Source organism: Bidens hawaiensis, unplaced genomic scaffold, assembly GCF_021521415.1.
Source record: "Bidens hawaiensis isolate Kalapana, Puna unplaced genomic scaffold, B.hawaiensis_p1.1 tig00030669_1, whole genome shotgun sequence".
NCBI lineage: Eukaryota > Viridiplantae > Streptophyta > Magnoliopsida > Asterales > Asteraceae > Bidens > Bidens hawaiensis.
In genome coordinates this window covers 1-16447 of record NW_027495122.1, presented here as the reverse complement: position 1 = coordinate 16447, position 16447 = coordinate 1, and the positions used below count along the sequence as shown (strand labels likewise).

The 16447-nt window shown below is 39.2% G+C and overlaps 1 protein-coding gene across 1 annotated transcript; it reads right to left on the bottom strand.

Moving 5' to 3' along the window:
* Positions 1–15612: 15612 nt before the first annotated feature.
* Positions 15613–16439, bottom strand: LOC143580826 (uncharacterized). The gene is made up of 2 exons (XM_077063760.1): positions 15998–16439; positions 15613–15922 (listed from the first exon to the last, which is right to left on the bottom strand). The coding sequence occupies exons 1-2, from the start codon at positions 16307–16309 to the stop codon at positions 15716–15718; spliced, it is 519 nt and encodes a 172-aa protein (XP_076919875.1). The 5' UTR covers positions 16310–16439; the 3' UTR covers positions 15613–15715.
* Between the last annotated feature and the right edge of the window lie 8 nt (positions 16440–16447).

Genomic DNA, 16447 nt, shown 5'->3' with positions numbered 1-16447 from the left:
AAATATAAAACATGCATTGAAATCTTGAACATATAAATACTTGTACTTTCAAAATTGGACCAATAATATAAGTCCGTTTGAATTAATTTAGTATTTACTAAAAATAGTTATATAAGTTTATAATTATAGAGTTTTAGTAAAATAAATTTATAAAGTAATAAGTAGTAGTAGTAATAATAATAATAGTTAAATAAACGTATAAATTTTAGGGTTTTTAGCTAAATAGCTATATAAAGTATAATATTTATTAAAATTCAGAAAATATAAAAAAACCAGAAGGGTTATTTTGTGTTTTTACTAATACTCTAAAGAAAACTAAAATATCTATCTATTCTAATAAAAGCCTACCACATTTGTCACTTGTCAATACCACAGCCCTCATCACCTTTTTTTCAATCAATTTTCATATATAGTCCTTATCTTTTAAGTCATTTTAATATATTACATTAAAATTATAGGTTTATTCCAACTAAATCCATTACTACATATAATAAGTATTCTTCATATGAATTGACAAGAGACTATTAGTGAATTTTAAAGTGTTAATTAAAGTGTTCATTATTGTTTATATTCAAAATAATAAACAACAAACATTTGATTTATAATATATGGAATGAGAACAATCGACTTAGCCTAAATTCTGATAACGTCAGCGGCTAAGGCTTAGCCTTTAATACCTAAAAATACATATGAAAAAAAAACTAAAAGTGTTCGGGTTGACCCGAAACCTAGAATTCGGACCCAAGAACCAACCCGAATGATTTCGGTTCAGGTTCGAGTTAGTATTTTCTTGGGTTCGAGTTTCTCGGGTCATGTTAGTTTGGGTTCAGGTACGGGTTTTCTTGTGTTGGGTTTCATGGTAAAAGTGGCAGCCCTACTTTCAGCGATTACAAATAAGAATCACTACATTCATTTTATGCGACTTTAAATCTTCTAATATTCTTTTAACTCAGAATAATCACTATTATTTGAACATGGTTTTGATGTTAGTATGTATTTTTCATTTTCCTGGCAATTACATTCAAATGAAATAACAAATCATTTTGTTATATTTAAATTTTCGGTTTGTATGTTGCTTGATTATACAATTTTTATTTGTAAAATATAAAGTCAATCAAAAATTTGTCATACACATAATATTAATGACAACAAATTTATCATGATCAATCAATTTCAAATTGTAAAGATTCTTAGGATAATTATATTATCAAAGTTCAGGTATATGGTTTTTGGGATAATCATGTTTTTTTTATAAACATGAGGAGATGTTCTCAAATGACATCATATTAATTGATTAAAAGCTATGATATTTTATATGTATGAATATATTTTTTATTAGTATCATGGATATACATTATCATTTATCTAGAGTTTGTATGTACTTGAAGAACCTTTGTTGTCATACGGACAACTATATATAGCTATATCAAGAGTTATAAGGAAACTTATATGTTACTTTATTAAGAACATCTACAACAAGATGCATTTTTCAAAGTTTGAATGATATGCCATGAGGCAAACTTAATGCTTAAGGACTTCACCCATTGTAGAGTAAAGTTTGTAAGTTAAAGTTTGTATAGCCAAACTTAGTTCAAACCTTTAAGGGTGGGTCCCAAAAGTCATTTCTTTCACATACTCATATACATATATAGTTTTAATACTTTTAATAAGGTTTGTGGATGTTTGTTGTTTTGAAAGAAAGTTAAGGTTTTTTTGAAAAGTTTGAAATATGATGTGGAGCTGATGTGGCGGTTTGTAAATGTTTGTTCACTACTCGAAAAAAAGCCTTGAATGACACGCATTGCGTGTCATTAAAGGGCCCTTATGACACGCAAATGTGTGTCAAGGAAGCCCCCGTCATAAATTGAACATGACATGCTTTCAACGAGTCATATTTAATGACACACTTTAATGACACCCACTTGTGACACACCTTTTTTACATGCATTTATGACGCGTTTTCAATACTAGTATTTACGACACCAATTAACGACATGCATTTATGCATGTCTTCGTATAACTTATATATATATATATATATTGTTTTGAATAATTAATTAATAATTTTTACATTAATTACTCAATATATAGCAGTAAAACTTTACATTCCATTTCTAAATTAAACATCCAGAATTAAAACATTACATAATACATATAATCTCCAAGTTAACAAAATTATCGGTTAATATTTAATATCATACATATCACTAAAGAAATATAAACGGTGTCGTATACGCCGACCATTCTTCTCGAACCGCATCGGAATCCGCCTCCGTGTACTCGTGTTTGCCTCCGCCAACCTAAGTTGAAATTAAACAATAAAAACGTTGAAATTTATATAAATACACCTAAAAATCATTTAGTTGAAGCGAATGATGAAGTTACTTTATTGTTCATTATCGGTTTTTTATTATTTCAAAGTGAAAATTATGTAAGCTGCTTACAAGGGCTCATGAGTTGAGGCGAATTTTCTGCTATTGACCGATGATCAAAGAGAGTATAGTCTATATCCAACACGAGAAGCTTTTTCCCATTTCGGCATGGATTTCTTAGTTCAATCTATGATAAAGCATCCATTAACATATATCATAATTAAATATTATGTTAATATCAGCCTATGTGCAGGCACATCAACTGATAAACAAACACGGAAATGAAAAATGCATTTAACAAACAATGATGGAAATTGTAAACACATGCCTTGTATTGATCAATACGTCTCTTTAGTTTGTGCTTGTTAACCTCTTTGTCTTTAATGTCTACAACTTCATCTTGCCTGATTTCAAAATCATCAACAAATTCTGCAGAATCAACTTGGTCCACAATTATATCATCCTCAACAGTACTACATGACCAATCAAGTATTCAACACATTATCCGTCAAAACAATAAGTCCAGATCATACTGTCATATTCTAATAGTTATGATGAAAAATTTAATTCTCCGTACAAACATCGACCATTCTCAAATATTGAATGAACAAAATACAAAACCAACTTAATCATATTTATCAATGAATCCCCAATAAGAGTTGCAGGTTGCCACGATACTAGTAATATAATAACGATTAACAAGACAAATTTATTCTATAATCAAAGTTGCACGTGATCCTTTATCTTAAGCACACCATGTTTTATCAACTAATACATTTGTAATCACTTCATCATCATATTATTCATATCAAATTATTTATTACGTATTGTTCAGTTTTAGCATATGATGTAGCAAAAATGCTTCTACAGCTTTATACGTTCCATTCTTAAAAAAGATTATGCATTTTAGCTCTCAAATGATATGCGCTAACAGCTAACTACATAACAATCAAATTAAGTACCAGAAGTAAAACTAGGTTTTTACTAATTTAAAATGAACATGTTCCAAATCATTCTAATAACTAGTATGAGCTTTTTATTTTATACTTTTTTTCAGCAGACAACAGATAACGGAGACTAATCAGTTGAAGCATATTAAGATAATGCATCTAATCATTAATCATAATCCAATCAATCATGAATTCTAAGCCTACAACTACTTTCACCACAAATCAACTACACAAAACAACTATCAGATCGAACAATTCATGTGACAACCGGTAATTTCCCAAACCCATAAGCTAAGTAATCAACCTAATAATTAGGTGATTGTAAATATTAAGCGCGTGCATTTGTTATGTGCGCCCTGCGCGAGCGCGCCATGTTAGTCAGCGCGTGCAGTTGTTATGTGCAACCTGCGCGAGCGCACCATGTTAAGAACCAGCGTGAGCATATGTTATATGCGCCATGCGTGAATGATTTGGCTTTATGTTTTCATGTAACTTAAACATTATGTTGTCTATGGGTTGACCATCCCGCATGATGCTAAGGCGGGTGCATCCTACATCGTTTATGCGCGTGCGGAAGGGAACTAACCTACCCGCATGGCGGGAACGTTGAGAGCTAGTTTGTCTGAAGCTCCAAGATGGAATTGACTTCAACATGACTGATCACTATGTTGAAATACCAAGACCACCTGGAGAATCTACAAATGAAACTCAAATGTCCCTAACTGCGAGAAGGTTACGCACCTACCCGCAGCAAAGACATGTCCTATACGCAGAAAGCTATGCGCACCAAGTTATACGCGCAGAACACTTGGTCTATTCTCCAGTTAAGGAGATTACTCCCGCCCGAAAGGAAACAGTAGCGTGTTTCAGAGATTTTCCACTTTTTACTGTACACTGACAAAAGTACCTGAAAAAGCACACTGTAACATGAAAAGTCAACTGTCAGCCACCCTATTCTCACCAACCCCAGACCTGCATGTTCTGTCCAAATCAAATCAAAATCTTTTATCCACCACTCCACTCTTAAGTAAATAATAATAACTTCCATACTTTATCATCATTACATTTAGATATGAAAAGATTTTAATCCCCTAAAGCAAGGGATTGTGTTCCCTTGAGTTTGCCTATAAATTTGTAGCCTAAATTATCACCCAAAACACACTTCAAAGAACTACAAACTTGCACTAATCCTTTCCCAAGCATCCGTTGTTTCCAGCTCCGATCCTGTTACTAGGTAAGCCGAGAATATAACCTTGAGACCTACTATCCAACCCTTATATTCTCCTATTTCTTGATCTTAATATATATACTTGTTATTTAATCGTATTCTAGACCTTCGATTCCGAGGCCAACACCAAGAAAACCCGAATCTCGATTAATCCCTTAACAAGAACCTCAGGTGAGTCTCACAGCCCCTATTTTCACTGTTTTCACTGTTTTTTTTAAATTGCTTTCGGGGCGAGGGACACGTACTTAAATAATGTTTTATCATGGTATACTTACAAGCTATGCAAGCGATTATGTGTTTTAAGTTATGTTTCATGATGAGCAATGCAAACGGTTATCTAAGGTTTTCAATGTATGTGCGCTAGAACTCGAGTAAGTGATCACTTTACCATTGGAACTCTAAGGGTAGGGACTGCTGGTTTGATCCGCCCACTCGTAGGGGTCGCACCTCTTTGCATGGACGAGTGCCTGGCATGGGGCAGTACTATGGGGTTGAGCCCGCTCGTAGGGGTCGCGCCTCTTTGCATGGACGAGCGCCTTGTTTTCCGGCACAACGTCTGCGCGTAACCCGCGGGACGGTATCCTTAGCTCGTAGGGGCAATGCCTCTTTGCATGGACGAGCACAGTTTCTCAGAATTGTTCGCGCGTAACCCGCGGGACAGTATCCTTAGCTCGTAGGGGCAATGCCTCTTTGCATAGACGAGCATAGTTTTCCAGAAACGTCTGCGCGTAACTCGCGGGACGGTTTTACGTTATTTTAGCTCGTAGTGGCTGCGCCTCTTACATAGACGAGCACCGTATCCAGAATTTGTTCACGCGTAACCCGCGGAACGATTTTTATCAGAATATTGTCAGAATTATGTGTTAATACGATTTTACCAAGCAGATGTTAATGATGTTGCCAGAAATGTTTCAGAATGATTTTATCAAGTTACTAAAACTTGTGAACTCACTCAGTTTATACTGATTCAAATGTTTTTACGTGTCTTTCAGGAGATAACTAGGTAGCGCATGGAGTCACACTTAGAGCACCACACGCTGAACATCTAAAACAAGCTTTTTGGAAGATTTTGGTTTTATCCCCTCGATGCGCACGGTTACCCGCCGCGCAAGGGGATATGGCGAGGAAATCTTCAGTTTTATACTTGGATGTTTCTTTTTGTAATCTTTGAACAATGTAATGTGTTTGTAATAAACTTCTCATGCGCAATAAAAATCTTTGAATGTTTTGCAATGGCCCGTGCTTAATTATCAATCCCCACTCGTGCGCGCCCGGCTGTTTCCGCCGCTCAGGGCCGGGTGTGACAGATTGGTATCAGAGCACTGGTTATAGCGAACTAGGAAAAGAAGTTTTTAACCTAGACTATAACCTTTGGGGAATCGCATGAAATATTTTTCAAAGAATAATTTCAAAAGAATATTTTCAAAAGAAAAATCACACACGCACTTAGGAACACGGGTCACAGTGTCTAGAGATAAGAACATTATGTGCTCTGAGTACATGCGCTAAGTTTGTTATATTTTCTTTTTATGAAAAGAATGCCTCCAACCAGAGCCAAGGGAATTACCATGACACCCGAGGAGCTCGCAGAAATAATCGCGCAGGCGATTGCAACGCATGAGGCCAGCAAGGCCGAATCTAGTCAGGGTCGCCAAGAGAACGAGACCCCAGAACCCGAATCAGGAGCCTTGAACAAAGGATGCTCCTATAAAACATTCATGGCCTGTAGGCCTTGGCCGTTCAAAGGCACCGAATGAGCCATTGGGCTCTACAATTGGATTGACAAGATGGAGACCGTTCTCTCCATCAGCGGATGTAGTGAAAACCAGAAGGTCCTTTACGCGACCTGCATGTTCCAAGAAGCAGCTTCGTCTTGGTGGAAGCTCCAAGTAAAGACTTTGGGGCGAGAAGTTGCTCTTCACAAGACCTGGGAAGAATTGAAAGAAATGATGATGAGAAAGTTCTGCTCTCGCGCAGAAATTCAGAGCTTGCAACAAGAATTCTGGAACCACACCATGGTAGGAACGGATATCGATGCCTACACCAATCGTGTCAACGAGCTTTGCCAGCTGGTGCCAGACATGGCAAACACAGAAGAAAAGAAAATCGAGAGGTACATCTTTGGGTTACCTCCTGTCGTTAGAGTCCCGCTCAACGCCGCCGCACCTCCGACCTTTGACGAGGCGGTTGCGCGAGCCATCACCCTTACAAGGGATACGGTTCGTGCGGGTATGTTGACCGCTCGCTTGAACGAGCAGCGAACCTCTGACTCCAAGAGGAAATGGAACTCCCACCGAGGGTCAGACTTCAAGCAGCCACCGCCCAAGAAGCAGGAAAGCACAAGGGTTTACGCGATTCAAGCCGCGGAACCATCAAGGAAAGGATACAGCGGGCCTCGCCCATGGTGCAGCAAATGCAAGTATCACCACGAGGGTGAATGCGCAAAAATCGAATGCGCCAAATGTGGCAGACCAGGACACAAGGCGATGAATTGTCGCATCAGAGAAGCTGGATCGAGCGACAGCTGCTACGCATGCGGGAAGCCTGGACACTTCAGTCGGGATTGCCCACAGAAAGGAAACCAAGCTCGCGGGAGAGCTTTTGTGATCGGCGCGGGTGAAGCAAAGGAAGAGCCGAATGTGGTAACCGGTACGTTTTTGCTTAACGGTCATTATGCATCTGTCTTATTTGATACTGGCGCTGACCTAAGTTTTATATCCCATGAGTTTAAAAACTCCCTGGGCTTAGCGACCAGTAGGCTAGACAAAACTTATACTATAGAACTAGCCAATGGTAGGCAGTTATGCGCGAATGAAAGGACTGAGCAATGTGTATTAGTCATGGGAGGTCATGAGTTCAATATAAACTTGTTGCCAATAGATTTGGGAAGTTTCGATATTGTGGTAGGTATGGATTGGTTGGTCGAGAATCTCGCGGAGATTGTTTGTCATGAGAAGCAGGTTCGGATTCCACTGTTGAACGGAGAAACTTTGATGATTCAAGGGGAAAGAAAGGGAGTTGCGACGAAACTGATTTCGTGCCTAAAGGCGCGCAAGTGCCTAAGGAAAGGGTACTACGCCTTCCTGGCGCATGTAATAGAGAAGGGAGATGAGCGAAGAATTGAAGACTTACCTGTAGTGCGCGAATTTCCAGAAGTTTTTCCTAAAGATCTGCCCGGATTGCCGCCACCGCGACAAATCGAGTTTCGAATTGATTTGGTCCCAGGAGCTGCGCCAGTAGCCCGAGCGCCTTATCGATTAGCTCCATCTGAGATGCAAGAGCTATCCAATCAGTTACAGGAACTTTTGGATAAGGGTTTCATACGCCCAAGCTTTTCACCTTGGGGAGCTCCAGTACTGTTTGTTAAGAAGAAGGATGGTTCGTTCCGGATGTGTATTGACTACAGGGAGCTGAATAAGCTGACAGTCAAAAATCGGTACCCCTTACCGAGGATTGACGACTTATTTGACCAGTTGCAGGGATCCAGTTATTATTCGAAGATAGATCTACGGTCAGGATACCACCAACTTAGGGTCCATGAGGAAGACGCGCCAAAGACAGCCTTCCGAACCAGATATGGCCATTATGAGTTCTTAGTGATGCCTTTCGGGCTAACTAATGCGCCGGCTATATTCATGGATCTGATGAACCGTGTGTGCAAACCATACTTGGACAAGTTTGTGATTGTGTTTATAGATGATATTCTAATTTACTCTCGAACCAAGGCCGAGCATGAGCAACACTTGAGGTTGATTTTGGAATTGTTAAGGAAAGAAAGGTTGTATGCAAAGTTTTCTAAATGTGAGTTTTGGCTTAGAGAGGTTCACTTTCTCGGTCACGTTGTAAACGAGAAAGGAATACACGTCGATCCTTCTAAGGTTAAAGCCATCGAAAACTGGGAAGCGCCAAAAACCCCAACTGAGGTGAGGCAATTCCTTGGACTAGCTGGCTACTATCGACGCTTCATTGAGAACTTCTCCAAGTTAGCTCTACCTCTGACCGCGCTAACTCAGAAAGACAAGGCGTTTATTTGGGGCGAGAATCAGGAAGCGGCATTTCAAATGTTGAAACAGAAGTTATGTAGTGCGCCAATTTTATCTTTACCAGAGGGGACGGATGACATCGTCGTTTACTGCGACGCTTCACACCAGGGACTCGGATGTGTCCTTATGCAGCGAGACAAAGTTATAGCGTATGCCTCGCGCCAACTCAAGACCAATGAAAAGAATTACACAACGCATGATTTAGAACTTGGAGCGGTTGTCTTCGCGCTAAAGATTTGGCGCCATTACCTCTACGGTACGAAATGTGTAATCTTTACGGATCATAAGAGCCTCCAACATATATTCAATCAGAAGGATTTAAACATGAGGCAACGAAGATGGGTTGAATTGTTGAATGATTATGATTGCGAGATCAAGTATCATCCGGGGAAAGCGAATGTGGTAGCAGACGCGCTAAGCAGAAAGGAGCGAATAAAAACACTACGGGTCAAGGCCCTAAAGCTAACAATTCACGCAGAGCTCTCTACGCGCATCCGAGACGCTCAGCAAGAAGCCTTGAAACCAGAGTTTGTTAAAGCTGAATCCCTTGGGGGTATGATTAAGAATTTGGAACTTAAAGGGAACACTCGATATTTTGCCAACCGCATATGGGTCCCTCTCAAGGGAGGACTGCGCGAGCAGATATTAAACGAAGCTCACAAGACGCGGTATTCCGTACATCCTGGCGCAGACAAGATGTACCAAGATGTTAAAATGTTGTATTGGTGGCCCAATCTTAAAGGCGCCATCGCGACACATGTCAGTAAGTGCCTGACGTGTTCAAAGGTAAAGGCTGAATACCAGAAGCCGTCGGGGTTACTTCAACAGCCAGAAATTCCCATGTGGAAGTGGGAACAAATCTCCATGGATTTCATCACCAAACTACCAAGGACACCTGGGGGTTACGACACGATATGGGTTATTGTAGATCGGCTAACTAAGTCAGCGCACTTCCTGCCGATTAAAGAAACTGATAAAATGGAAAAGTTAGCCCGACTATATATTCGAGAAGTAGTTTCAAAACATGGAGTCCCAGTGTCCATCATTTCTGATAGAGATAGTCGGTTCACCTCAAGGTTTTGGAGATCATTACAAGAGGGGTTAGGTACTCGACTGGACATGAGTACGGCTTATCACCCCCAAACGGATGGACAAAGCGAACGAACGATCCAGACATTGGAAGATATGCTGCGCGCGTGCGCGATCGATTTTGGAGGTAGTTGGGATACCCACCTTCCGTTGGTTGAATTTTCTTACAATAACAGTTATCACACAAGCCTCAAGGCAGCGCCGTTTGAAGCGTTATATGGGCGCAAGTGTAGATCCCCACTGTGTTGGGCTGAAGTGGGCGACAAGCAAATGACTGGTCCAGAAGTGATCCAAGAAACAACAGACAAGATTTTTCAGATAAGGGATCGCCTTAAGGCAGCACGCGACAGACAGGAAAGTTATGCTAATATGAGAAGGAAACCGTTGGAGTTTCAAGTAGGGGATAAAGTACTTTTGAAAGTCTCTCCATGGAAGGGAGTCCCCCGTTTCGGTAAGCGAGGAAAGCTAAATCCGCGCTACATTGGACCATTTGAGATCCTGGAGAGGATCGGTCCAGTTGCTTATAAACTCCGTCTACCCGCCGAACTCAGTGGAGTTCATGATACGTTTCATGTATCCAACCTCAAGAAGTGTTTATCTGACGAAACGTTGATTTTACCGTTGGAAGAAATACATATTGACAAACAGCTGCACTTCGTAGAAGAACCCATAGCAGTAACCGATTGGAAAGAACAAAAGTTACGCAGAAGCAAAATCAAGTTAGTAAAGGTTCAATGGAACTCGAGGCGTGGGCCTGAATTCACTTGGGAAAGAGAAGACCAGATGCGCACAAAATACCCACACCTCTTTCAGAACATGGCTTCTGCCAGCAACGTCTCCTAAATTTCGGGACGAAATTCGTTTAACGAGGGGAGAATGTGACAACCGGTAATTTCCCAAACCCATAAGCTAAGTAATCAACCTAATAATTAGGTGATTGTAAATATTAAGCGCGTGCATTTGTTATGTGCGCCCTGCGCGAGCGCGCCATGTTAGTCAGCGCGTGCAGTTGTTATGTGCAACCTGCGCGAGCGCACCATGTTAAGAACCAGCGTGAGCATATGTTATATGCGCCATGCGTGAATGATTTGGCTTTATGTTTTCATGTAACTTAAACATTATGTTGTCTATGGGTTGACCATCCCGCATGATGCTAAGGCGGGTGCATCCTACATCGTTTATGCGCGTGCGGAAGGGAACTAACCTACCCGCATGGCGGGAACGTTGAGAGCTAGTTTGTCTGAAGCTCCAAGATGGAATTGACTTCAACATGACTGATCACTATGTTGAAATACCAAGACCACCTGGAGAATCTACAAATGAAACTCAAATGTCCCTAACTGCGAGAAGGTTACGCACCTACCCGCAGCAAAGACATGTCCTATACGCAGAAAGCTATGCGCACCAAGTTATACGCGCAGAACACTTGGTCTATTCTCCAGTTAAGGAGATTACTCCCGCCCGAAAGGAAACAGTAGCGTGTTTCAGAGATTTTCCACTTTTTACTGTACACTGACAAAAGTACCTGAAAAAGCACACTGTAACATGAAAAGTCAACTGTCAGCCACCCTATTCTCACCAACCCCAGACCTGCATGTTCTGTCCAAATCAAATCAAAATCTTTTATCCACCACTCCACTCTTAAGTAAATAATAATAACTTCCATACTTTATCATCATTACATTTAGATATGAAAAGATTTTAATCCCCTAAAGCAAGGGATTGTGTTCCCTTGAGTTTGCCTATAAATTTGTAGCCTAAATTATCACCCAAAACACACTTCAAAGAACTACAAACTTGCACTAATCCTTTCCCAAGCATCCGTTGTTTCCAGCTCCGATCCTGTTACTAGGTAAGCCGAGAATATAACCTTGAGACCTACTATCCAACCCTTATATTCTCCTATTTCTTGATCTTAATATATATACTTGTTATTTAATCGTATTCTAGACCTTCGATTCCGAGGCCAACACCAAGAAAACCCGAATCTCGATTAATCCCTTAACAAGAACCTCAGGTGAGTCTCACAGCCCCTATTTTCACTGTTTTCACTGTTTTTTTTAAATTGCTTTCGGGGCGAGGGACACGTACTTAAATAATGTTTTATCATGGTATACTTACAAGCTATGCAAGCGATTATGTGTTTTAAGTTATGTTTCATGATGAGCAATGCAAACGGTTATCTAAGGTTTTCAATGTATGTGCGCTAGAACTCGAGTAAGTGATCACTTTACCATTGGAACTCTAAGGGTAGGGACTGCTGGTTTGATCCGCCCACTCGTAGGGGTCGCACCTCTTTGCATGGACGAGTGCCTGGCATGGGGCAGTACTATGGGGTTGAGCCCTCTCGTAGGGGGTCGCGCCTCTTTGCATGGACGAGCGCCTTGTTTTCCGGCACAACGTCTGCGCGTAACCCGCGGGACGGTATCCTTAGCTCGTAGGGGCAATGCCTCTTTGCATGGACGAGCACAGTTTCTCAGAATTGTTCGCGCGTAACCCGCGGGACAGTATCCTTAGCTCGTAGGGGCAATGCCTCTTTGCATAGACGAGCATAGTTTTCCAGAAACGTCTGCGCGTAACTCGCGGGACGGTTTTACGTTATTTTAGCTCGTAGTGGCTGCGCCTCTTACATAGACGAGCACCGTATCCAGAATTTGTTCACGCGTAACCCGCGGAACGATTTTTATCAGAATATTGTCAGAATTATGTGTTAATACGATTTTACCAAGCAGATGTTAATGATGTTGCCAGAAATGTTTCAGAATGATTTTATCAAGTTACTAAAACTTGTGAACTCACTCAGTTTATACTGATTCAAATGTTTTTACGTGTCTTTCAGGAGATAACTAGGTAGCGCATGGAGTCACACTTAGAGCACCACACGCTGAACATCTAAAACAAGCTTTTTGGAAGATTTTGGTTTTATCCCCTCGATGCGCACGGTTACCCGCCGCGCAAGGGGATATGGCGAGGAAATCTTCAGTTTTATACTTGGATGTTTCTTTTTGTAATCTTTGAACAATGTAATGTGTTTGTAATAAACTTCTCATGCGCAATAAAAATCTTTGAATGTTTTGCAATGGCCCGTGCTTAATTATCAATCCCCACTCGTGCGCGCCCGGCTGTTTCCGCCGCTCAGGGCCGGGTGTGACAATTCAATTATTATTATTAAACAAATTACTTGAAAATAGAAATTAGAAGTTAGGTTTACCCGATCATAGTCATTTTGAGAGTAGATTTGAGCCGCAGACCAGACGGCAGAACCGAGTCATCAGCATTTAGAGTGCATGTGCAAAGTTATTATATAACAGTTTATTATATAACAATTCAATTGTGTTTCAAAAACAAGATATATCACTGTAGATTGTACCCCTAAGACCAAAAACTCATATGAACTGTCAATTATGCTTCAGAATTCAACATTTATAAAATAAAGAAAATTCTGTTCCAAAAAAACTTAACACTCTATTATTAAACCCTAGCCAATTAATAGTATATAATTGAAGACATATACCTCAAAGAAGATGAAACCCTTCAATAGATCCTTTAACAGACTCAAAATTCTGCTTCAATTCTTCAAAAATTCCGGCATCTGCTGACTGGTGGTGGTGACGGAATGACGTGGTGGTGATGGCGTTTGACTGGTTGTGGTGGCAGAATGTCGTGGTGGTGATGGCTTTAGTGGTGATGATGGATGTATTGGCCGGACGGTGTTTTGAGAGAAGAATATTGTTCGTGACCGGTGGTGGTTGTGGTGGTGGTGGTGTTTGAGAGAAGAGAGAAGAAAGAACGGCGCCTGGTGTTTTAGGTCAAACTAAAATGGGCTTTGGTTTTTTGACACACGTATATGGCGCGGGGCAGGAGTTTTTAATTTTGAGTGAAAGATGACTCGCATATATGATACGCAAACTTATTTTTTGCGATTTATGACATTTAATAACGACACACAAAAATGTGTCATAAATCTTTTATTTTTCAAAAATTATGACATTTTTTAATGACTCGCACAATTGCACGTCATAAATCGACGCGTGTCATTGTACGCACGTCATAGAAGCCCTTTTTTCTAGTAGTGGTTGGTGTAGATGCTCTAAGAGTTACAAGCAGACATAGACTAAAATTTTTGATTTTTGATAAACAATGTATACCTGCTAATACAATCACAAATGTAGTGTAAAAGGAAGTTTTTACCTATTTGTAACATATTTGTGTAATCTTAGTTATTTAATTTCTGTAATTTTAATTTAATTGTAATTGTATTAATAATATATGATCAATTTGTTAACTGTATTCCATTTAATGGTCAAACTTTAAAATTTTCAACAATTACTCGTGTAATACATAGGCTTCAAACTAGTATCTTATAAAAAAAGGGTTGTATATGTTACATAATTATTTGCATACGTTACACAATTATTTACATATGTATCATAACACCGGATGCAATTATTTATATACGCCGGATACTTTTATACGTAATTAATATTCTACAGGTTACATAATTATTTAACTATGAAGAGAACACCTATACCCTTGGGCCAAGACACTACTCAACAATGTTAAAGAAAAATTAAAAAAACCATGTCTTGTACAAAAGAATGAAAGATTCAACAACTTTATAAAGAAAACCTAAAAATTCTTTAAATATGATGCATGCCATCTTTAAGAGTCGTTAATCAATAATCATATCATTATTAATGTTAACATGGAGATCACGTTTTGCACCTAAAAGTAGATCTGACAAAGATAGATATCGTTTTGAGCTTATTTTGAACATCAGAGGGGTGGGGGTGGTTTCAAATTCATCACCCACTACACCCAATTGTGGTGTGCCACCTCACCCACCACATTCCATCACTAGTGATAAAATTTAGTGTGTAACATTCTATCATCCACTACGCCTAAAAGTAGATCTGACAAAGATAGATATTGTTTTGAGCTTATTTTGAACATCAGGGGGGTGGGGGGTGGTTTCAAATTCATCACCCACTACACCCAATTGTGGTGTGCCACCTCACCCACCACATTCCATCACTAGTGATAAAATTTAGTGGGTAAAATTCCCAAAATAAGCGTTTATGAAAACGTTTTTCAGGTTTTAAGCGCCATTTGCAAGAAATTCCCAAAATAGGTATTATAAACTAGTCGTGACGAGTAATTTATGATTACACACGAGTAGTTTGTAGAACCAGTTAAAACTTTCCATGTGTCGTTAAACTAACCGTAACGAGCAGGTTCACTAATAATTTACTCGTCACGACTAAATAAGTTTCATGCCTCGTAATCAACACCTACGAGTAATTCATAAGTCCTTTAGTCGCGGCGACTAGTTTACCTGGTTTACATTCCCTACACGAGTAGTTTACTAGTAGTTAACTCGCTGCGACTAGTTTAACCTTACAATCTACTCGTCACGACTAAATAACTTATGGATTACTCGTGGGAGTTGATTACGAGACATTAAACTTATTTAGTCGTGACGAGTAAACGGTTAGTAAATCTGCTCATTATGGTTAGTTTAAAGACACGTGTCTAGTTTTAATTGGTTATACAAACTACTCGTCACAGTTAGATTATAATACCTATTTTGAGAATTTCTTGCAAATGACACCTAAAATCAGAAAAACGTTTTCATAAACGCTTATTTTGGGAATTTCCCCATAAGGGGTGGTGGTGTGATGTGATGACTTTTTTTTTAATTTTATAAATAAATACTAAAACAATGTTAAATTAAATAAAAAATAAAACAAGATTAAATAAATGTTATTCTGTCTAAATTCTCTAAATAACTTAAACATAATACACAATTACATATAGCAAACAGACAGGCAACAAGTTGCATCTATGGATGTTCAAGGATAACCGCCTTAAATAAAAAGTTATTTTATTGTAACTAATACTTTTGACCAAGTTAAATTTTATTAGTTGAAAACGTTGAAATATATTGCATATTCTCAATGTCAATTTAAAAAAAAAAATTGAAACATCAACAAATCTTTTTGAAGTGTATATATTTTGGATCACGCTAGTGATTTATGGTTGAAAATTAGATTGGACATGTTTAATTTTCTGAACAACTGTTTTAAAAGCTTCAACTTGAAGGTTCTTCTCAATATAGTCAATATTAGAGGGATCAAAAGGGCCTTTAACTCGATCAATGGATTGTATAACTGCTCTTGCTGGGAGAATACTCTTTGTTGGGTCAAAACTAGTTCCTGAGCTCAAGCTTGATGAGAATCCCTATACAAAGTTACACAGTAATTCATAAGTGATCGATGGAAACTGAGAAATGAAATTACTAGTAGTGTAAGTAACCTTGAAGACGAGAAGCTCAACTGGTTGGTCGTCTACTACTGCTTTAACCAAAAGTGCTTCTTCCTTGGCAACTTGTGTGTAGAATTCCAGAACTGTTATCTCCTCATTGTGTCCATATTCTTTATCGTCTTCATCTTCATCTTCATATCTAACTTGTCGTCTACCCGCCCAACAACGAGTGCTTGAAACTTGGCCAGTGGATTTGGTGGAGTATGAATTGGTAAGCCGGCCGAGTCTGAAGATGGATGTTGTGGGGACGTTGTTAGAAATGGTAGGGAGAAGATAAGGAAAGGATAAGGTATTAGCATACATGCTTGCCTCAACAAGACAATATGTGTAACCAAAGACTCGAGAGATAAGAGCTTCACATGATATTTGGCCTTATTGGACATCTATTATTGTATGCCAAATTAAAAGAAACATCATCTTTATTTTAACTGTTATTGTGTT

Bases quoted from the DNA above. Each gene is read 5' to 3' on its own strand.
- LOC143580826 (XM_077063760.1), bottom strand. From the start codon at position 16,309: ATGTATGCTAATACCTTATCCTTTCCTTATCTTCTCCCTACCATTTCT. The intron at 15,923-15,997 runs GTTACTTACACT...AACTTTGTATAG, and splicing joins TTGAGCTTCTCGTCTTCAAG to GGATTCTCATCAAGCTTGAG.